Consider the following 24,034-nt stretch of genomic DNA (forward strand, 5'->3'; position numbering starts at 1 on the left):
CAAAAAAATGCCTTGAATTACAAGTTCTCTAAGACATAAGGGAACCAGTGTAATAAGGTAATTCTTAAGAGATACTTTGTATTTTTATCATCTCTTCCTACAGTCACTCACACACATATGGGGCATACTAACCAAACATCACCCTGAAGACATTCTCAGTAAAGTGGAGGCGTTAGAAAATAAGTGAGCTTCGTGACTGAAGAGAATGTGATGTGTGATGGGATAAAACTGAATAACTGAGCCTACCGATCCTTTCCCTCTCCCCTGTGAACTGGAGTTTGCCTATTAGCTCTTCTATTTACCAACACAGGACCAGCAACCAAGAACTGTAAAAAAATAGATAAAAGTGGTTTGTTATGGAAACCCATATATGCACAATGGCAAACTAGAAAAGCAGCCAGCCATATTTTCAATTCAAATAGCTGATCACTGGGCCAGAACTCTACTTCTGACAATGAAAGGTGCTGAACAAAATAAATACAGCCCAGAGGATGCCAATATGAAACCAAGGCAGAAACGTGAGAGAAAAAGGGTAGACTTGAGGAAAACAAAACAAAACCTGGACTGCCTTAGATGCTAATCCAATAGTCCAGTTTTTATGAAATACGACTTTCTCAGAAAAATCATCCCATAAGAGGAGCCAGAAGAACAGGGAAAGGAAATAAGAAGCAATGGAGCTGGTGAGGGCTGCAGGAAAGGGGGAAGACAGAGTCCCTCAAGGGACGAGGGCAGAGTAGGGGTAGGGGGCTGAAGCTCTGCTTAAACATGAAAAGTATAAACCCAATAGATAATCCCATTAGATTTAAGAAATGCACCAATACTTTTTAACAAATATGACAAAAAAGAAATGTTAGCACTTTTCTCTAGGAAATTAGGGACGTGAGAAATGAGGGCTCAGCTCCTGCCTCTTCCATCATGGGAGCTGGCACCCTGTGAGTCCCAGCAGGCAGTGGATCCACAAAAACTTCTTGGCACCAGAGATAATCCACTGAGAGTGCAGAAAGTAAATACACAGGGCAAGTGAAACTAGATTCCACAGTAGTTGATTCAACTCTTTACTAAGAAGAAAGGTCAGTATAGTTGGTCCTTTGCCTACCACTGGCAAATGGTTTTTGTATACTTTATTACAAATAAAATAATCTTGCTCGACAATACCATCTGTCAGCTTTACAACATACCACTAAATAACAAAGTAATAATATATCTCTAAGAACTGAGCTTTTCTTAAAAACAAACAAGTGAACTATTAGTATATCCTGTATCTAATTTTATACAGCATCTTTAAGCAATGTGGAAATGAAATTATGATTTATTAATTTACATAAAAATTTCTTTATACATTAATGAATAATTTTTCAAACTGTTAAAAAACAAAGTCTGAAGCTGTAGTTATTGGGATTCATGGGATGTGGTCTGCTCTTCTATCACTTGCTTCACAATTTCTGCCAGTTTTAGTCGATCTACTTTATCTGTGAATCCACGACCTGAAACCCCAAAAAAAAAGTCAGTCTTCAGACTGTTTGGGAGGTAATAAGATTCTTGACAAGGACCCAATAAGGTACACTTTACCAATGTCAAATTCACCCTCACCAATGGAGGAACCATCTCTAACAGTGATCAAAAGTGGTATTGATCTACCATTTTTCAGATAGAAGTGAGCAGCTTATTAACCTGGTAGTAAAAATCCAGTGTTCAGTACAATAGCACAGAAGGTAATTATAAAGAGGAAGAAGTTCTTTGTAATACCTATGTCCACAACAGGACTCATATAGACTAAAGAAAGAAATTCTATACATCTATAAGAGATACAATTCAACAGAAAAATGGACAGAAGTACTTCACAAAATATAAATGGCCAATAAACATTAAAAAGTGCTTAAGATCATAAATCATGAGGGAAAGGCAAAGTAAAATGACACTGTAATACCAGTAGTACTTTTTTTTTGTCTTTTTTGTCTTTTTGCCATTTCTAGGGCCACTCCTGTGGCATATGGAAGTTCCCAGGCTAGGGGTCTAATCAGAGCTGTAGCCACCAGCCTACACCACAGCCATAGCAACATGGGATCCGAGCCACGTCTGCAACCTACACTACAGCTCACGGCAACGCCAGATCCTTAACCCACTGAGCAAGGCCAGGGATCGAACCTGCAACCTCATGGCTCCTAGTCGGATTCGTTAACCACTGAGCCATGACGGGAACTCCACCAGTAGTACTTATTAACCAGAATGACTAAAATGAAAAAAATAGACAGTAGCAAGTGTAGGTGTGGATATAGAGTAATTAGAATCCGCAAACACTGCTAGTAGAACTATCAGTTGGTCCAATTACTTTGGAAAACTGGTGGCAGTACCTACTAAAGCCAAAGAGATAAATATCCCCATGAATCAGCAACTCTAATCCTTGATACATAAGAGAAATGAATCCATCAAAATATTAATCAAAAGATATGCACAAGGAGCTCCCGTCGTGGCTCAGCAGTAACGACCCTGACTAGTATCCATGAGGACGAGGGTTCAATCCCTGGCCTCATTTAGTGGGTTAAGAATCCTGTATTGCTCTGAGCTGTGGTGTAGGTCGCAGACTCGGCTTGGATTCCGTGTTGCTGTGGCTGTGGCGTAGGCTGGCAGCTAGAGCTCCAATTTGACCCCTAGCCTGAGAACTTTCATATGCTGCAGGTGTGGCCCTAAAAAGACAAAAAAAAAAAAAAAAGATATACACAAGAGTGTTCATAGCAGCACATTCCTTAATTATGAAAACCTGGAAACAAATCAAATATCTCTTCAGTAGATAAATATAAATATAATATATATTTATACATAGAAAAAACATAGAAAATATATATATTTACATACACACACACACACATATAATGAGAATGACTTGCTGTTACAATATGGCTGAATCTCACGAATATAATGTTGACAAAAAGAAGTCAGACACAAAAGAACATAGACTTTCCTGATTCCATTTATGTAAAATATAAAACCAGGTAAAGCTAATATATAGTGCTAGAAATTGGGATGGTAATTACCCTTGTGGTGAGGGAAGTAGTTAGAAGAGGACACATATTCCACTACATGTCCTAGGTGCTGGTTACAGGGGAGTGTTCACTTCGTGAAAATTCACTGGAGGTGCACACTTTAATTTTTTTTTTTGTCTTTTTGCCTTTACGTGAGCCACTCCCGCAGCATATGGAGGTTCCCAGGCTAGGGGTCGATTCGGAGCTGTAGCTGCCAGCCTACACCAGAGCCACAGCAACTCGGGATCCAAGCTGTTTAACCACTGCGCCACGATGGGAACTCCAAGGTGCACAATTTAAATGTGATCACTTTTCTGCATTTCAAAATCTTAAAAACAAACAAACAAACAAAAAAAACCCTGGGGATTTCCTGTTGTGGCTCAGAGATAACGAACCTGACTGGGACCCAGGAGGACGCAGGTTCAATTCCTGGCCTTGCTCAGTGGGTTAAGGATTCGGCGTTGCCATGAGCTGTGGTGTAGGTCGTAGACACCGCACGGATCTGGTGTTGCTGTGGCTGGGGTATCCTATTCAACCCCTAACCTGGGAATTTCCATATGCTGCAGGTGCAGCCCTAAAAAGCAAAAAAGAAAAAAGACCAGAAAAATAAAATCAGAGTTCCCTTATGGAGCAGTGGCTTAAGGACCTGGCATTGTCACTGCAGTGGCTCAGGTCACCATTGTGGTGCAGGTTTGATCCTTAGCCCAGGAACTTTTGTATGCCGTGGGCACAGCCAGAAAAAAAAAGAAAAAAAAAAATCCCAGAGAAGGTAATGTCTTCCAGGTATGGGAATGGCCAGGCTAGCACTTTGGATTTCTCATGTCCAAGAATCCAGCCAGGCAATGAGTTTGCTCCCTTTCCTGAGCATCCTAAACCTTAAGTCTAGTCTAGTCTAGTCTAGTCTGCTAAAGTAGAAAGACAATACAAAAATACACCTTAAGGTAAAGGTGTTTGCCTGTGGGGAAGAAATTCAACAAGCAGCAGATTTGGCACTCATTGATCTTTAATGAAACACATTTTCTGTAAGCTAAGCAGATGAGCAGGGTGGACTCTGTGGTACTTTGCCCTCTTTCCCCATTTCAGAGGATACTGCTCTTTAATGACGCAGTGAACAGCTCAGGTAGTCTGGAAGGAATTCTGAGATCTGATGGTCTTTTTTCCCAAAGGGTATGTGATGGGGGCTCTGAAGCAATGAATCTAGAACATATCTCTCCAGCTCTCCTTCACTTGAAAATAGCCCAAGCTCAGTCCCCAGAGAGCCTACATGTTCTAAACACAATTACTTCTTTACATTCCTGGGGAAAGACATAATTAAGGCTCCTACCATTCCAGCTGAAGCTTTGCAGAGTATCTCTTAGGAGTTTGCATTCCCGGTTATACTTCCAAGCTTCCTGCACTACTTCATTCAGCTTTTCATCTTCATTCTCTCCTATTGATAAAGATGCAGAAGTTGCATTTTCATGCAGCATCATGGGATTTTAGTGTCAGAGATGGAAGGACATAATGTTCAATTTGTTGAGAAGTGATGATTAAAGGTACAAGCTTTATCAGACATTATCATTACTGCTAGTCCCTACAGTAATATGTAGACCAATTCTGGTTTCTGAACTCCATTCTCCATTCTTTATGGATGTTATCCCCATGGGGATAAAATATGTGATCTCATTAACAAACTAAGAAAACACAAAATTACATGCTATGCCTGACATTGGCAATTAAACCCAAACTAGAAATTTCACAGGAAACCAAAGGAGGTGCAGAACTTACCACTTTTCTGAGTTTCCACTATCCACTCTTTTTAGCAGGCACAGACTATATAATATACTTATTTTCTTGTAACACAAAGATGAAACACACAACTTTAAATTAAACCACTCCTTTTGTCATGTGCATGTACACACACAAAGACACGCACAAAGAGCATTCATAAATGGTGTGACCTTTACCAGCCTGGGGGAGAATACACTGAGCAATCACATCTCGAAGCTTTTCCAAGGCAACATTTGAATCCTCGGCTCCATTCTCACGGTCATGGATATAAATACCATCCTTTGGCTTGGTGCTTTAAAAGTTTGGGAGAGAGGTAATAACAAGGTGAGATCCCAAAACCCAAGTCTTAACAAATGTTATTTCTAAACATATGGCAACAGATTTTTTAGATAAATAATTAACTACAGAGTATCTCTAACTTCTGATGCTATTTAAGAACTTATCCTTTCCAGAACCCTCCTACACTGTTGGTGGGAATGTAAACTGGTACAGCCACTATGGAGAACAGTTTGGAGATACCTTAGAAATCTATACATAGAACTTCCATATGACCCCACAATCCCACTCTTGGGCATCTATCCGGACAAAACTCTACTTAAAAGAGACACGTGCACCTGCATGTTCATTGCAGCACTATTCACAATAGCCAAGACATGGAAACAACCCAAATGTCCATCGACAGAGGATTGGATTCGGAAGAAGTGGTATATATACACAATGGAATACTACTCAGCCATAAAAAAGAATGACATAATGCCATTTGCAGCAACATGGATGGAACTAGAGACTCTCATACTGAGTGAAATGAGCCAGAAAGACAAAGACAAATACCATATGATATCACTCATAACTGGAATCTAATATCCAGCACAAATGAACATCTCCTCAGAAAAGAAAATCATGGACTTGGAGAAGAGACTTGTGGCTACCTGATGAGAGGGGGAGGGAGTGGGAGGGATCGGGAGCTTGGGCTTATCAGACACAACTTAGAATAGATTTACAAGGAGATCCTGCTGAATAGCATTGAGAACTTTGTCTAGATACTCATGTTGCAACAGAAGAAAGGCTGGGGGAAAAATGTAATTGTAATGTATACATGTAAGGATAACCTGACCCCCTTGCTGTACAGTGGGAAAATAAAAAAAAAAGAAAAAAGAAAAAAGAACTTATCCTTTCCACCCTCTTAAGAGGCAAAAAAGGGGAGACCCCTGGCTGACCTTTCAGTACCCTGCACTCAGCTACACCAGTCATGAGGGAGAATCAAAGAAATAAAGCTCAGTTACCCGAGTAATTTCCTCTTCCGCAGAATGGGGTTGTTCACAGAATGCAGGGGTTTGAGGCTGACTTTCAAATCCTGAATTCGCATGTTGGCCAACTGTTCCGCATGGGCCTGCTGGATTCCTGCAACCACTGCCTGAATGTAAACACTGTTGTCAGTTTTTCACATTCACTTCTAGTCACCTGAAAGTCCAATCTAAGAGACTGGAAAAGAGAATCTCAAAGAAATAAGGCATTTTCATTCTTATGCTGGCAGTAAACAAATTTTGCTAAGGCAGAGGACTCTTCCCCGAGGATCAGCAGGGCTCAGGGAATACCAGGCCAATCAAGGACAACACAACAGCTAACCCTTCTTTCCTGCAGGGGGACAGAAGTGCAAGTAAGAAATACTAACAAAGTTCATGATCACAGTCATTGGCAAGGGGAAAAGCTGGCAGGCTACCATGTGAGAAACCTCCTTGACTGGCATTTATTCACTGTCCCCATAGTGCAGACATCACCTCAGTCCTGATGGCTTGGAACCCCAACCTTTTCACAAAGTGAGAAGATAGATCCTCACAAACTGATCTACCTAAAAGCCAGTCAATTAATTTACAAAGAGGAGTAACCATCATGAAGCCTAGCACCCTTTAAGTCTGTCTTTAAGATGAGTGCATTTTCTCAAAATGGGAAGACCAATGAGGGAATGCAGATAATCAGCAAAAAGCTTTGTAAGAATGCGATGATCCCAAAAGGACAAACTCTGTGAGTGTGTGTGTCTCCCCAGCAAAAGATCAGTAAGGATACATCCAGCTGTAGATCACCTCACCTCTGAGGAGTGAGCTTGAGGCAGGGGAATACAAGAAAATTTTTGCTTTTTATTTTATATACCTCTGCAGTGTCTGAATTTCAACAATAAAATCTGACAATTTAAAAAAAAAGTAGTTCCTTGGTAAACATGCAATTAGATCAGGAAGAATTCTCACTCCTTTAGGGGAACTATAGTAATTAGCCCTGGCTATAGGACCCCAACCCTTACAACTTTTTCCTTCTCATCAGTGATAGCCCAGCCAAAAAGTGGGGAACAGCTCAAGGTCATGAGCTCAGACTCCATCTCCTAGGCACAGCTTGGATGGACACTATTCAGCTTCTGCATATGTGGCTATTTTTTCTCCACTTCCAAAGCTGACCAGCCTGCATCATGATCACATTTTCTTTAAAAGCGGGAATACACTGTCACATTACAGTTCCATCTTACAGGCCTAGGTGCTACTCTTCCTCATTAAGATTATGCATAGCCATACTTCGCTTAATTAAAGTAACTCCAGAAAGCAATCTTTATTTTCCGAGATCTTGAGAAAGCCACACTGTAACCCTCATGTGCTGACAACCAGATGATATAAGTAATCCTTTTGTATTCTGGACTGACCAACAAACCATTTCTGTACTCCTGGGCATATTTTTTTTTTTCTTTTCCTTCTTTCCTTTCCTTTTTTTTTTTTTTTTTTTGCTTTTTAGGGCCACACCTACGGCATATAGAAGTTCCCGGCCTAGGAGGTGAATCAGAGCTGCAGCTGCTGGCCTATACCACAGCCACAGCAACACGGGATCTGAGCTGCATCTGTGACTGATACCGCAGCTCATGGCAATGCTGGATCCTTAACCACGGGGCAAGGCCAGGGTTGAACCTGCATCCTCATGAATCCTAGTCGGGTTCAATACCACTGAGCCACGATGGGAACTCCCTGGGCATATTTAAACCAGGAAGACAACTGCACACAAATCAGAGATAGCAGAAAACTATGTTTCTTCTAGCTGTCCTTTCTCTCCTATACTACAGCTAAAAGGGAGATCTGAGCATTCTTTTTTCCTATCCACTTATTTTCTTCTCACACTTCAACTCCATCCCTTCTAAGTGAGTAACACTCAAGTCTTAGTCACTGCCTTTACCTCTCAGCTACACTCTGATTCCATACCACACATCTCATTCATCTGCATGTCCATCTACCACCTTAAATAATACCTAAAACGTAAGAGACTCCCCTTTATCCAAACTAGCCTCATTCCTGATTTCCTTCTATTTGTCAGCAGTATCACCAGATATGCCACCCACTGTTCCCTTATATCTAGTCAGTCACCAAAAATTAATCTTCAGAAATATTGAGCTTATTCATTCATCTCTATGTCTCTGCTCCTAGAGCAGCTTCTCAGCCTCTAGATTACTATAGAAGTATTAAGTTGGCAAGTCTGCACATCTGACTAACCATACCTAAATACCTTGTGGCAAATCTATCCTCACAAATCTACAATAGCTTCTCAGTTATGCCCTACTGAGACTTAAACCCCTCTGTCTACCTTCAAAACCAGGCCCTACCACACCCATCTCACCAACTTCCCATTATTGAAGCCAGGCTGTGTTTCCCAGTGATGAACTTCAGTCTCTAATTTTCTGCTTGTGCTGTTCACCACACTGGGGCACTCATGCTGTCTACTCAAATTCTTCAAGGCCAGCTCATAGCTAAACATGTGAAGGGGTTAAAAAAAAATGCCACACAACAGTTAATAAATATGATATTTTTTGCCTTCTTTTTGGGAACCTTTCCCTAATTATAACTTTTCAAAGATGTTCTCTTTTTCTGAATTCTCACAGTATTTGCAGAAAATTTAGCATGCAAAAGCTCTGATGTCTGAAATGTTCCCTCTTTGTTTTCTGTTTATTGGTCTTTCCAGTCTTATATAAACCCCTTGGGCAAAAGGAGGGTGTCTGATACTGCCACCCCATAACACAAATATGGAGGATAGTCCTTTGAGTGTTCACTTAGTGTATTTACCAGGCTTTGATCTGATCTTTTCTGAAAAGAAGCTCTTTATTTCCAATCCTGGTCTTTATGAAACCAGAGATGTTTCTCTGGGAAGAGCTGTATGCTTTGCATTGTTTTGCCTTTAACCCCTCACTGAGTCAAGCCCCAGCATTCCTTCCCAGCACAGCCTTTTTGGCTAACAAAATAAGCATCATTCAAAACCTTATCCATCATCAGTTGAGCAGAGGGTAGCACATTATCCAGGGCCTCAGTAGAGTTGAGCCAGGGGTGGTCCAACACTCCCTCGATGGTAAGTCTTTCCTCTGGTTTGACCTTCAAGAGCCTGTGGAGAAAAGGCCAACAGGGCTGCCACACACATTTGTTTCTAGAAGGCCAGGAAGTTCCTGGGTCTAGCTCTAAACCAGCTCCAGCTTCTGACTTGCTACCAACTCTTACAAGCCGAGGCTTTCCATCTATAGGACAGCAGTGGGTTCTCATCCCTAACCATTGGTTATAAGGGCACTGTGTCCTTAGGCAATCCTTTCTATATTAAACAAATTAAGATTTTTTTAAAAAAAAATTGGTAGGAAAAGGCTTAATTCAGTGATATTTCAGCCTGAGTTCTAGGTCCAGTAAGGTAGTCCTACCTAAGGCTTATAGTCCCTGAGACACTGAATCCCCAGACTAATGTTTCTAGACAGTGGGCTGTAATTTCCAAAAGGGACTCAAAGTGCTCTTTTGGCTGACGGTAGTTGCAAAATTAGTTGAGGGGTCATACCATTCTGAAAATCCAGATTGCTACTTGTGATAAAACTCTTGGATGTCATCATATGGTAGGACACGAACCTTTTGTTCTAAAGACATTCAAAAGCTAAAAATCCAATCTCTGAGAAGGGAATGGCATTTCTTTCATGGCCTAATGCATTGTTTTGTACCACTGGCTTTTTGATCATAGTTCTTTATATCTTGCACATTCATGGTGATGCAATTCCTAGCTCACCCCAGCATATTCCCTGGGCCTCTTCCAGCATCTCCTACCAAATACACAGCCTCTTATTCTAAACATCCAAGTCAGGACAATATGCCTACTTGCTTTTTCACTCTCTGCAACCTTCTGGATCATTGTGAACAAACAGGTTCAGATTCTAAAGAAAGGACTGTTTAGAAAAAAATCCCAATGCTGAAGATGATAATCAGTGTTGCTCTAGAGATAGGAAAGACATTCATTAGAACTGCCAAGAACCCTTTAGAGGATGCTAATGTTTTGGTTAAGCATGGAAATAGCATAGAAAGACAGATGATGATTTAAACATTGCCTCCCCACCCTCCCATTGTACCTCTGGGAGTTCCTATTGTGGCTCAGCTAGTATTCATGAGAATATGGGTTTGATCCCTGGTCTCACTCAGTGGGTTAAGGATCTGGCATTGCTGTTAGCTGTGGTGTAGGCTGCAGATGTGGCTGGGATCCTGCGTTGCTATGACTATGGTGTAGGCTGGCAGCCGCAACTCTGATTCAACCCCTAGCCTGGGAACTTCCATATGCTGCAGCTGCAGCCCTAAAAAAAAATAAAAAACTTTTTTTATTTGTACATTTTAGAAACCAGTCCTTTTTTATATGTATAAACACCTAACCAACAGGACAAGTTCACTTCTGAAAGGGAGTAATTTCCATAGAGAAATGGCTGTACTATTGGAGACAGTTCCCAGGTACTTCCCCTTAATTTTTTATTTTATTTTAATTTTTTAATGGCATCTGCGGCATATGGAAGTTCCGGGGCCAAGGGCTGAATCTGTGTCATAGGTCACAGCTGTGGCAACACTGGATCCTTAACCCACTTTGCCTGGCTAAGGATCAAACCCATGCCTCCTTGGCGACCCAAGCCACTGCAGTCGGATTCTTAACCCATTGAGCCACAGTGGAAACTCTGCTACTACCCTTTTAATGCTTATCTTTATCATATTATAGATGAAGAAACTGAAACCAAAAAAGGAGAAATTACTCAGTGAAGACCAAGCAGTGGGGCATTCCACGCTGTTGTAGAGAACAATGTCCAAGTCCCAGGTAGCTGAGCCTCTCACACAGGTGGGCAGAAAAAGCAAATATACCTCAAATTTAGGTCTGACTTCTTGCTTAGTACTCCAGCAAGGGACTCCAAAGGATTCTGAATGTCAGCTCTCCCTCAGCTACTCACTAGCCCTAATTCATCTAAACCTTTCCACTTTAATATATGTCAGAGCAACCAACGAGGATCAGGAAGACCAGGGGCAGGGGTCCAGGCCCTGCACAACCAATCACTCATTCCCACAGCAGCCAAGGAATGAAAAACCAAAAGCATGGTGGTCATTTTAGCACCTCATTTCAGTTCCTGGCATCTTGTCCCTCACAAATGACCAGCCTCTGTGCAGGAAGAGTACACCAGGAGGGTTACCATTTAAGGTCCTGAATTAATGCTGACAGATACAATGGCTACCAGGGGACCTGGGTTCAACCCTGGAGACAAATTCTAGGAAAGCAACAGGACGGAACAAAGCTTCATTTTCACTGTGGTGTGGACACAAAGAACCTTCATATTAAGCTCCAGGGAAAAATTTCTGTGATGCTAAAATGGGAAGGAACATGCCTGGGAAACAAATGACTTTTCTCTACTCAACACTCCTTTATGTTCTACTACTCTTAAGGCTTCCCCAGACTCCCCACCCAGTGGCTGGGGCACTTACTTTCTCACTACATCTTTGGCCATCTCAGAGATCTGGCTCCATTCTTCTTCTGGGAACTCAAAACTGCCTGTCATGATTTTTTTCCGCATGTCCTTTGGGATGGTCCGGCTATGGTGTTTGGAGTAAAAAGGAGGGTATCCACACAGCATCACATAGATAATCACCCCTAGGGACCACAAATCACAGCTCTGAAAGCAAAAAGAAAATAGTCACTCACAGTAGAGGTAAAGCCCTCAGGACTGACCCAGAAACAGCCCTTGATATACACAGGTTGATATCGCCAAGAATCATTTAACAGAAACTGGGAAAGTCTCAGGAAGTCTTAAGAGAACTAATCTTTCTCTCTTTATTTGTTATGTGCTGCCAACACTACATATATGCACACTGCATGTGAAAGGCCAGTCTCAGGTTTAGTCTCACTGCTTAGGCCCAAGCTGTTATCTGATTACTGGGAACAGATGTAGGATACTTTGTCCCCAGCCAGAAAAGTAAGCTAGCTGGTTGTGAAACATGTACTCTGGCGACCTGGGGAGGGTTGAGGGTGCGGGAACAAAGGCATTAGGACAGGAGTTCCCATTGTGGCTCAGTGGTTAATGAATCCAACTAGGAACCATGAGGTTGCGGGTTCGGTCCCTGCCCTTGCTCAGTGGGTTAAGGATCCAGCGTTGCCGTGAGCTGTGGTGTAGGTTGCAGACGTGGCTCGGATCCCGTGTTGCTGTGGCTGTGGTGTAGGCCAGTGGCTACAGCTCCGATTAGACCCCTAGCTTGGGAACTTCCATATGCCACAGGAGCGGCCCTAGAAATGGCAAAAAGACAAAAAAAAAAAAAAAAGGCAGTTAGGACACATGTGGGCTGACCCCATAAAATAGACATTTATAAATGACATGACCCATGCTGTAGAACATAATTTTAAAATTATAGAGGTGAAAAGAAATCTTAAAAAATAGTTCAAATGAGGAAAACAGTTTACATGAGGAAACTGATATAGAAATCTTGTCACCTCCAAGGTAATCTGTCAAAAGCGAAACTAAGTGCACTAACCAACATCACGCAGCTGAATAGTGGAGTCAGAGTAAGTCTCCTGGCCTAATGCCTTTTTTGTCGGTCTTTTTTTTTTTTTTTAAAGCTGCACCCACGGCATATGGAAGTTTCCAGGCGAGGGCTCGAATCGGAGCTGCAGCTGCCAGCCTATATCACACCCACAGCAACTCAGGATCCAAGCCTTATCTGCGACCTACACCATAGATCATGGCAACACCAGATCCTTAACCACTGAGCAAGGCCAGGGATCAAACCCATGTGCTTATGGATCCTAGATGGGTTCGTTACCACTAAGTCACACAGGAACTCTTTTTTTTTAAGGTTATAAATTTAATTTTTGAAAATGTAACTGCATCTTTTTTTTTTGTTTTGTTTTTTTAGGGCCATACCCACAGCATATGGAGGTTCCCAGGCTAGGGGTTGAATTGGAGCTGTAGCCACCAGCCTACACACAGCCACAGCAATGTGGGGTCCGAGCCACGTCTGCGACCTACACCACAGCTCACGGCAACCTGGATCCTTAACCCACTGAGTGAGGCCAGGGACTGAACTTGCATCCTCATGGATTCTAGTCAGATTCGTTACCACTGAGCCACGAGGGGAACTCCTAACTGCATTTTAGTACATTATTTTTATTTAAAAAGTATTTGCAGATGTAGCATTCAGAGTTCGCTTAGCCAATATAAAGATTATAATTAGGCCAACATATATCTTCATTTAAAAGTAACATGAACTTTTTATTTCAATATATTATTCATGTGTGGAATGTAAATTTTATGAAGGCAATACTAATTCACAAGCACATTTAGATTCACAAAATGAAACAGAAAGCAAAGAAAAAATAGGACTGGGAAATAATATATCACACAAGAATCCATTGTCTTCATGCTGAAAAGACTGTACTAAATAAATTAATCTGTGAGCTAAGTGCTTCTGCACCTCAATTCCTGCTTGAAATGGGAAGCAGGAAGCGGTTTCTGACTCTGACACTATAATCAGCATGCCCCTCACTGACCATGAGGGTTGGAAAGGGCATTGCTGCCTATAGTTTTCAGTTTATAGGACAAGAATGTGTAGAGCAGTGCTTCCTTTGAGGACTGAAGTGTGTTAATCAGGACCTCCAGGACATGTTTCAAGAGGCCCTAAACCTCTCATATTTTAGAACAGAGAAGTGTAATATGTAGGCTATAGATTAAGAACTGTGATAATATCAGGTAACACTTAGGAGCACTTGCTAGGTGTACTAAACACTGTTCTAAGTTGAGTATTTTATAGGGTTAGAAAGAATGGTACCATAAATGGTCAAGGAATAGTCTCTGAAATGGCCTCCACCTCAAAAAAGCAAGACAAACATATCTTTCAAATGTGATCAGTAGACTGCACAGCTAGCCAAATAAATAACCTCCAGGTAACCATGGCCTTTGATTCCTACTGCAAAACCTAAATTGATAAGAATCTTATTTCATATTTCACCAGATAAAAAACTTCAATTCCAAATACTCTTCTGCATGTGGCTGCTTTCTGCTTCTTAGGCAGGAATATTGAGAGATAAGAATGGAATTTGCCACCTTCCCAGAGGGCCACAAACACTTCATGGGAAAAGAATGGCTACACTCAAGGGGTAAAGATAAGTATCTTTTCTCCTACCTTGTTATAAGTGTAGGGTGTTGGAGAGGTAGGTATGATGCCAGATTTCTCCTTCTGATGCCTTCTCTGTGCCTCTAGTACCTGTCAGAGTCATACCAAAGGGGACAATTTACTGAAAATCATACCAACGACCTGCAACTTGAGACAGACCACTGGAAGGCTGACAAAGGTAGTCACTGGCAGTCAACAATCAACAATTTTAAAAAGTTCTATACAGGAGTTTCCCACTGTGGCTCAGCAGGTTAAGAACCTGACTAGTATCCACAAGGATACGGGTTTGATCTCTGGCCTCGATCAGTGGATTAAGGATCTGGCATTGCTTAAGCTACAGCATAGGTCAGCATTGCTGTGGCTGTGGTGTAGGACAGAGGCTACAGCCCCAATTCACCCCTAGCCTGGCAGGTACGGCCTAAAAAAAGACTGAAAAAAAAAAAAAAAAGTTCTACATAAACTCTTTCAAAACCCCTTTCTCTCTCTTACAATCAGAAATTTATCAGTGTTTGCCTAGGTCAAGGACATGAAGATTAAGTCCTTAAAGGAGATTTCTCTCTTCTTCCTGATCATCTGAGATCAGCCATCCCCTATGCCTCCGTAAAAGCATAAGCGCTGGCCAGTGGTACAGGTTTAAGGTACTTGTTGCCACGTGAGACTGTTAACACTTACGTGGTCTGAGTGTTAAGTGCTCCAAAGAGGTAACCACTTGCATCCATGGGGCCATCATCCTGGCTAAGCTCTCCATTGTCAGGTGCAATGGGATTCCTGAGAACATAAGACTGGCAAACCCCTCACAATTTCTTGAAAGTGACAAGATACTATGGCTCTCTGTGGCTACGCTTCATCCTTGCATCCAGACTCATGGCAATTATTGTTTTGGCCCCCATGACCTCAAAGGACTTGCTGATGGCAAGTCCTAAAAACTGTTACACCTCAGCCAAGGGCTGCACTACCACCTTGGGCAACTTTGCCAAGGCCACTTTTGATGCTACCTCTAAAACCTACTGCTATCTTACTTCTGACCTCTGGAAGGGGACTATGCTAACCATGGTTCCCTAACAGGAATTCACTGACTATCTTGTAAAGATCCACACCAGAGTCTCTGTGCAGAAAGGACACAGGTTTGTGTTTTCATACAAGAATAATAAAGTGAATTGATTAAACCCGAAAAAGAAAATACCACTTATGAAAGCCTAGAAAACATTGAGGACAAATCTAAAAAGAGATATGAAAGACCTATGCTAAAAACTACACAAATATTGCTGAGCAAAACCAAAAATAAAAATAAATGGAACAGGAGTTCCCGTTGTGGCGCAGTGGTTAACGAATCCGACTAGGAACCATGAGGTTGCAGGTTCCATCCCTGGCCTTGTTCAGTGGGTTAAGGATCCGGCGTGGCCGTGAGCTGTGGTGTAGGTTTCAGATGCAGCTCGGATCCCGCATTGCTGTGGCTCTGGCGTAGGCCGGTGGCTACAGCTCTGGTTATACCCCTAGCCTGGGAACTTCCATATGCCACAGGAGTGGCCCTAGAAAAGGCAAAAAGACAAAAAGAAAAAAAAAAAAAGAACAATACCGCTTGCTCATGGGTCAGAAGAAAAAACCCAAATTGAATCCCAAAAGGCTTTTCTATTATATAGAAGTGAATTCTAAAATTTATAGAGAAATGGAAAATGTTTTGACTGTTCAGAACTAGTCAAAACAATTCTGAAAAAGAATAAATTTGAAGGACTTATTATACTATCTGAGATCACGACTTAGGAGTTCCTGTTGTGGTTTAGGCAGTAACAAATCCAACTAGTATCCATAAGGATATGGGTTCAATACCTAGCCTCGCTCAGTGATCCAGCATTGCTGTGAGCTGTGGTGTAGATCGCAGACGTGGCTCAGATCTGGCATTGCTGTGGGTATGGCATAGGCCAGCAGCTGCAGCTCCGATATGACCCCTAGCCTGGGAACTTCCATATGCTGCACTAAAAATATGTGCGGCTCTGAAAAGAAAAAAAAAAAGACTCAATATCGAGCTACGGTAATCCAGGTGATATAGACATATATATCATATAAACAGAATATAGCCTAGAAGAGACGAACACATACATATATGGTGAATTGATTTTCAACAAAACTGCAAAATAATTCAATTCAACAAAACTCTAAGGTAATTCAGTGAGGCATGGATAGTCTTTTCAACAAGTGATATGGAAACACCTTGATAACCACAAGGGGAAAAAAAGACCCTTGTCCCTTTTTGTAAACATAAATATAACTCAAATGGATCATAGTCTAAAATGTAAAAGCTAAAACTATAACCATTAATAAGAAAAGATGAGAAAATCTTCATGTCTGTGGATATGGAAAGAGTTCTTAGACAGGAACAAAAAGCACCAACCATTTAAAAAAAAAATGGTGATCGATATTTAAAGCTTCTGCTATTCAAAAAGACCATTAAGAAAACTGAAATGCAAGCCACAGACTGAGAGAAATACTCATAATACATAAGTGGCAGGCAGAATAATGGACTCCCAAAGATGTCCCTATCCTAATCCCTGGATCCTATGAGTAAGTTTCCTTATATAACAAAAGGGACTTTGAGGATTTAATTAAATTAAGGATCTTGAGATGGGGAGGTTATCCTGGATTACCCTGGTGGGTCCAATTTAATCACAACAGTCCCTATAAGAGGGAGGCAAGAAGGTCAGAGTCAGAGAGAGAGGGACCAGAAGATGCTCTCTGTCTGCTGCCTTTGAAAACAGAGGAAGAGGCCACAAGCCGAAGAATGCACAAGCTGGAAAGGGCAAGAGGATGGATTCTCCCCTAGAGCCTCCAAAAGGAACACAATCCTGCTAAACCACTTCAGACTTCTGACCTCCAAAAGTGTAAGATAATATGTGTTATTTTTACAGCAGCAGTAAAAAATTAATACAGGTATACAACAAATAACTTACATCCAAAATATAATTTTAAATTGTCTTATATCTCAATTATAAAACCAACAACAAAAAAGGGCAAAAGATTAGTACTCATACTTCATAAAAGAATGCTGTACCCATATTTCACAACAAAATGGTGAATAGACACAAGAAAAAATATTCAACAATAGGAGCCATCAGGAAAATGCTATAATTAAACCGGTAAAAAAGTAACACTATATACCTACCAGAATGACTAAGATTATATATACAAACAAACATGAGTTGGTGATAAGAATGTGAAGAAACTGAACATTACATGACTTTATTGGTGCACTATACAAAATAGTACAACCATTTTGGAAAAAGATTTTACCTAAAGAGGGGTATGTCCTCCAAAACTTATAAATGAATGTTCCTAACAGCTTTATCCATAATAGTCAAAAATGGAAAACAATCCAAAATGACCATCAGTAAGTGAGTGGATAAACAAATGTGGCTTAGTCATATGTTGGAATACTACTTGGAAATAAAAGGAACTAACTACTGACACCCATAATAACATGGATGAATCTTAAAAACATGCCAAGCCAAAGTAGTGAAACACAAAAGCTACATTAATTCCATTCTTATGAAATTCTACAACTGGCAAAACTACTATAATGACAGAAAGTAGATCATTTTTGTATTTTTTTTCTCTTTTTACACCGCACCTGTGGCACATTTGGAAGTTTCTGGGCTAGGGGTTGAATCAGAGCTACACTGCCTACATCAACACTGGATCCAAGTCACATCTGTGATCTACACTGCAGCTTTCAGTGGATCCCCAGACCACTGAGTAAGGCCAGCAATTGAACCTGTATCCCACGGAGACCACACTGGGTCCTTAACCTGCTGAGCCACAATGGCAATTCCTAGATCAGTAGTTTTAATTAAGGAGATTAAGTCGGGAGCAGAATGACTGCAAAGGTACATAAGACAGCTTTTGAAATGATAGAAATGTTTTATACCTTGATTTTGGTGATGTTCATGCAGGAGTATTCATTTGTCAAAACTCATCAAACTGCACTTAAGGTAGGAATACTTTATTGTATATTAATCATACCTTGATAAAGTTTCTTTTCTTTTGTTTTTTAAGGATATTTTGAGTTTTTATTTTTCAGCACTTCCTAACTAAATCAAATAGGTATTCATGTAAAAATATTTATTTATTATTACTCAATGAATTTTATTACACTTATAGTTGTACAGCAATCATCACAACCCAATTTTAGAGCATTTCCATCCCACCCCCAGCGCATCCCCCCACCCCCCACCTGTCTCATTTGGAAACCATAAGTTTTTGAAAGTCTGTGAGTCAGTATCTGTTCTACAAAGAAGTTCAATGTGTCCTTTTTTTAGATTCCACATGTAAATGATAGCATATGATGTTGGTATCTCACTGTCTGACTGACTTCACTTAGCATGATAAATTCTCTGTCCATTCATGTTGCTGCAAATGCCATTATTTCTTTCCTTTTAATGGCTGAGTAATATTCCATCGTGTATATGTACCACATCTTCTTGATCCACTCCTCTGTTGATGGACATTTAGGTTGTTTCCATGTCTTGGCTATTGTATATAGTGCTGCAATGAACAATGGAGTACATATATCTTTTCAAGTCATGGTTTTCTCTGGATAGATGCCCAGGAGTGGGATTGCTGGATCAAATGGTAATTCTATTTTTAGTTTTCTGAGGAATCTCCATACTGTTTTCCACAGTGGTTGCACCAATTTACATTCCCACCAATAGTGTTAATAGGTTCCCTTTTCTCCACACCCTTTGATAAGGTTGGTTTTAAAAGAATAAAACGCCTACATACACCAAATTAAACAGCCTTATAGGTTTCTGAAGATGAGTTCTCTCCCTCCTATTTGTAATATATGCCTACTTATGCTGTAAAATGGAAGAAATGTCAGTCTACAGGCCTCTTGGTGATACATCCTATGGCAGAAACAGCACATGCTTACCTGAGGTGCTACATAATATGGGGTGAACTGCGGTGTCATCAAGTCACCTTGGTCAATTTTGGCAAATCCAAAGTCACATAACTTCACTGGGGCATCCTGAAACAAAACACATGGGAGTAACTGCTCCAGAATTCTCAGAAAGCTAGGTGTAAGACGAGTTACCTTGACTCTTACAAATTTCTGGCTGCTACATGAGCCTATGAGTTGCCTGTCCTCAGGTCTGGAGACAGTGATTCATATTTAGGAACTGTTCTAGTAAGAAAGACATAAGGAATTCCACTCACTCATAGCCTTGTTTTATAACTTGTAAAGGCAGCACTAAAATCAAGATCTTAGCCAAATGCCCTCTGACTCTATCTATTGGCCCATTATCTCTCACCAATCCAGGTGCTTCACCCTTAACATCAGCTTCGTGATAGCCAGATTATTTGGTGAGACATGGTACATGAGGCAGGGGGCTAGGGCTGGAGATGAAAACACACCTTATCAGGGTTAACAGCAAAATCAACCATTAAGTTTCAAGGTAATATATAACAGCATACAGATTTCTGCCCCTTTCCAAAGTCCCTCCAAATAATATCCAAAATCTTAAGTCATACAAATACATATCAGCATCATCCAAAATTATCAATACCAGGGGTATGGCACAATCACTCTGAGCCTTTAGCAAGGGAAAAGATGGAAAAGTAAGCTGCTTGAAGCACTTCGGCCTAAAGCCTCTCTTCACCATGGATTCAGAGCACTCCTAATATATACACACTTGTACACCGTTCCTGAACTATGTTGAGAGTAGCAGCAATAAAATGCAGAAAAGCAAGTCATCTCACCAAAGAGTTATCCTTGAAAAGCAGATTTTCAGGCTTGAGGTCTCTGTGCGCGATGTTTAACAAGTGACAGTGTTGTAGAGCCAAAGCTATCTGGAAAAGGACATAATGGAGCAACCATATCTTAGAAAAGATAACTCTTTAATGCCCCTGGGTTTAGAGAACTCAGGATGTTCCTTACTAAGGAAAAAAATGATCCTAAGTCAATTAAGACTGTGGTCAGTTTTCAGTTTTAAAGCAGAAATTAAGTAAGACTTTGGATATTAAGAAACAGAAATGAACTAAGCTTAGTTTAACTGCAATCTGTATTTTTTTTAACAAAAAGAAAAATACAATAGTAACACAATTCTTCGAAATGCTTCTACTTCCATTCATCTGAGATGTGATAAGTACTGCAGGGCAAATATTGGGCCAGGCAGTCTTCAGTAGGTCTAAGTTTCCCCCAGCAGGGCAGGGGCACTAATGCCTGGCTCAGAAGAGACCAGAACTCTTCAAGAGACCCAACTTCAAGCTCTGCCTTCAAGAACAATGGAAAGCAGCTGAATGGATTTTTCCACCTGAAGTTCTAATTTGCTTATCCCACTTGTTGAAAATGTCTGTTTAGGTGAATTTGAAGGGGTTTCGTCTTGCAGAAGACTATCAGAGCTCATCCTTTAGTCCTAATAATTGAAAAATACAAGCTATATATTTTTTAATTAAGTAGAACAGATTCTAACTGTTCTTTAACACTCTGTATGGAACTGGCATTCCAAAAATCAGTTCCTCCCAGAAATAAGAGGCATCAAAAAATGCTTGAGGCTCTGGAGTTTCCACTGTGGCACAATGGGATCAGTGGTGTCTTTACAGTGCCAGGACACAGGTTCAATCCCTGGCCCTGCGCAGTGGGTTAAAGGATCCAGAGTTGCCACAGCCATTGCGTAAGTCACAACAGCGACTCGGATCTGATCCCTGGCCCAGAACTCCATATGCCACAAGGCAGCCAAAAAAAGAAAAAATAAATAAATAAATGCTTGAAGCTCATGGAAAATTTGGAAGAATTTTTTATTAAGAGCTAATAGGGCTATGTGTCCTGCTTCTCTGCTTTTTTTGCTTGGCCTGAAGATAAACCTTAAGAGTTTAGCTTTTCATTTCCTCAAGAGGTTATTTCCAGTTGGATTCCTAGTATTGTTTGTGACATAAATCATTCCTCTAGCAATAAAATGTGATGTCAAAACAGAACATAACCAAGAATAACCCAGAATTACAAAGACCTATTAAAATCTGATTAGAAAGGTGACTCATAAGCAAAAAGTATCAGAACATATTTTTACATTACACAATCTTTGAGGTATCATCAGCAGCATTTTATCTCAAAGTCCAATAGCAGTGCTTGGAACTATACATCTAGATTATCTGCTTGTCTAAAAATAAATTAAGATTACATTCCCTCCAGAGTTTATTTAAATCTTTTAATAGGCAAAAACTGACAACTTAAGAATACAGCCCCCCTAATAGGCAAAAACTGACAACAACTTAAGAAGACAGCCCCCCTCTCCAAAGCACAAACAGGGTCACATTCTTCCTGTCAAGGCATCTTTTCTAATTATATAACAAAGCAGGCAATGAGAGATCAAATAGAGCTTTTCTTCAAGCTTTCTTTTATTCCCCCCAATAAAATTGCACTTGTTAACCAACATTGTTGGCAGTTTGATTGGTACCCGGGGTTAACTTGCCTGCTTTGTTACTTGGCTGGCTTGCTTCTCTGTAAAGTGCCGGTGCTGGCTGATTCTGTGAAATAGCTCTCCCCCTTCCATCATCTCCATTACAATTAAGAGTCGAGCCCTGTTTGAAAGCATTTGATTTTGTTAAGTTAAAAAAAAAAAACTGAAACATCAAGTATCTAATCTAGATACCTCACACACAAAGTGCTTAACTACTTATTAAATCTAGTCCTACCAAGCCCCTTTGATTTGGACCCCTTGTCACAATCAGCTGCAAACTATTAATAAGGCATATCCCTAACCTAAAGGTTTCTAAGAAGCTAAAAGAAAGTAAAAGAATTAGATTAGAAGACAGTGATCCCTTTGAAGATTCTATATCTAACTTGTAATTGTTAGATGCTAAAGGGGGGTATACTTTTAAGTGACATGTTTTATACATGTATTTCAGGAAGCTACACTGAAAGTGTATTGAAAACAATATGACTTTGTGTAGGACGTGAATTTCAAGTCATTTGATTGGGCTGTCTTGTTTATTCATTCTCCCTGTGTGCGCACACTTCCCCCTTTCTACTTCCTGCCCCTCCTCCACTAGTTTTCCATATGACCCACAGCATACCCAGCAAGAGAGCTGGACAGGGTTACACAGTTACTAAATAAAAATTCTCATGCTGTCAAAAAAAAAAAAAAATCCTGAATTTTGGTTACCACTCTTTGATATGTTTCCAGCTTCCATCCAAATGCTTTCACCAACAGAGCACAATTTTAAGAAATAATCATTTGATTTCCCACTTGTCCCTACGAATTCATCTTTTTCCACTTAGAAAACTCCTATCCACTCCCTTCAGGTCCTAGTCCCCACACAACCACTGAGACACTCTGCCTCCTTGAATTCCCTGGAAAAGACTCAGAATGCCACCCAATGAGCTTGCCAAACATCTGACAGTTAAAAGAATGATACCTATTTCTTCCTTTAAAAGGAATGTCAGACTAAGCAATAAGGGCTTTTTGCCATATTAACCTCTATGACATTGCCTAGAATAATATTTAGTCCTCCTTTGAAACAGAATGTTTTAATTCCACAGTGCATGCATGCTTTTTTTAAAAGAGAAAATAATACAATAATGGGGGGGGGTAGACAGGAGAATGGGTGGGGTATAGATGAAACAGAGATTGGCAATGAGTTGATAATTATTGTGGTTGGCTGATGGGTACTTAAGAGATTCATTATCTAATTCTGTCTTTTACAAATGTTTGAAAATTTCCAAAATAAAAAGTAAAGGGGAAAAAAAAAAGAAAGAGGAAGGGAAGGTGGGAGAAAAGGGAGGAAAAGAAGGCACAAAAAGGAGGAAGCCCTCCATACACCTTGGCTTACATACAGAGAGATGGGCATTTGGTAATGACCCTGTGTGCAGTCTTACCTGGGGCTGGATTCATGAGGAAACTGTACACTATTAGCAAACACTTCAATAATTTGCACTATATTGGGGTGTGTTGCACACATCATGTGCAGACGTACCTTAAAGAGAACAGAGGAAATGTTTCTGTACATAAGGGATGCCAAAGTTTCCTCTCCAAACTTTCCCCCCACATCTGACCACACTAGGCCTGGGGATGAGCCTATTACAGTAAAAAATCTTATCACCTAAATGATGTTTAAAAGAAGAAAAAAATGTTTTCATACACAGATTACCTCCTTAATGCTCTTTTCATGGAAAAAAAAAAACTAACATATTTTCTTCCTACTGTCTTTTATCTATTAGCAAATGAAAAATTTGGCAAATCATTTTATTTCAGAATTTATTCATATATGGAGCTCCCGTCGTGGTGCAGTGGTTAATGAATCCGACTAGGAACCATGAGTTGGGGGTTCGATCCCTGGCCTCGATCACTGGGTTAAGGATCCAGTGTTGCCGTGAGCTATGGTGTAGGTTGCAGACGCAGCTCAGATCCCGTGTTGCTGTGGCTCTGGTGTAAGCCGGCAGCTACAGCTCTGATTAGATCTCTAGCCTGGGAACCTCCATATGCTGCGGGAGCGGCCCAAGAAAAGGCAAAAAAGACAAAAAAAAGAATTTATTCATATATCTATAAACAAAAGTTCTTCATTGCATGTTATTGACACATCATCACCATATCCAAACAATTTTTTTAAATGCCTATTTTTAAAAACTAGAAATATTCTCAGGGTTCTGCAGCACCCTTTTAAGACACCATTCATCAGAACCTTCCTCATACTATTTTATCTCCACTCTTTAAGTACCTTTTCCAATAAGTAAAAGCTGAAGTAAACCTGAAGCAGGGTACAAAAATCACAATAATTGAAAAAGAATAAGGGGTGGTTTGAAAG

General features: G+C 40.5%; 1 protein-coding gene across 6 annotated transcripts in view; it reads right to left on the minus strand.

The window, feature by feature from the left end:
* Positions 1 to 1,041: 1,041 nt before the first annotated feature.
* Positions 1,042 to 24,034, minus strand: part of MAPKAPK5 (MAPK activated protein kinase 5) — a 32,443-nt gene continuing 9,450 nt past the window's right edge. For 4 of the 6 annotated variants that reach the window (XM_047761173.1, XM_047761177.1, XM_047761176.1 and 1 more), the window contains 11 exons: positions 23,109 to 23,206; positions 21,703 to 21,811; positions 19,994 to 20,083; positions 19,167 to 19,262; positions 14,255 to 14,335; positions 11,567 to 11,754; positions 9,071 to 9,191; positions 6,074 to 6,204; positions 4,961 to 5,082; positions 4,345 to 4,449; positions 1,042 to 1,484 (listed from right to left, as the gene is read on the minus strand). In XM_047761173.1, coding sequence (XP_047617129.1) covers positions 1,390 to 1,484; positions 4,345 to 4,449; positions 4,961 to 5,082; positions 6,074 to 6,204; positions 9,071 to 9,191; positions 11,567 to 11,754; positions 14,255 to 14,335; positions 19,167 to 19,262; positions 19,994 to 20,083; positions 21,703 to 21,811; positions 23,109 to 23,206 — 1,236 coding nt within the window. In that variant the 3' untranslated portion in view covers positions 1,042 to 1,389. The remainder of the gene's footprint in view (positions 1,485 to 4,344; positions 4,450 to 4,960; positions 5,083 to 6,073; positions 6,205 to 9,070; positions 9,192 to 11,566; positions 11,755 to 14,254; positions 14,336 to 19,166; positions 19,263 to 19,993; positions 20,084 to 21,702; positions 21,812 to 23,108; positions 23,207 to 24,034) is intronic. The other 2 variants (XM_047761174.1, XM_047761179.1) reach the window with 2 other exon arrangements.

Source organism: Phacochoerus africanus, chromosome 15, assembly GCF_016906955.1.
Source record: "Phacochoerus africanus isolate WHEZ1 chromosome 15, ROS_Pafr_v1, whole genome shotgun sequence".
In the NCBI taxonomy this organism is placed as follows: Eukaryota; Metazoa; Chordata; class Mammalia; order Artiodactyla; family Suidae; genus Phacochoerus; species Phacochoerus africanus.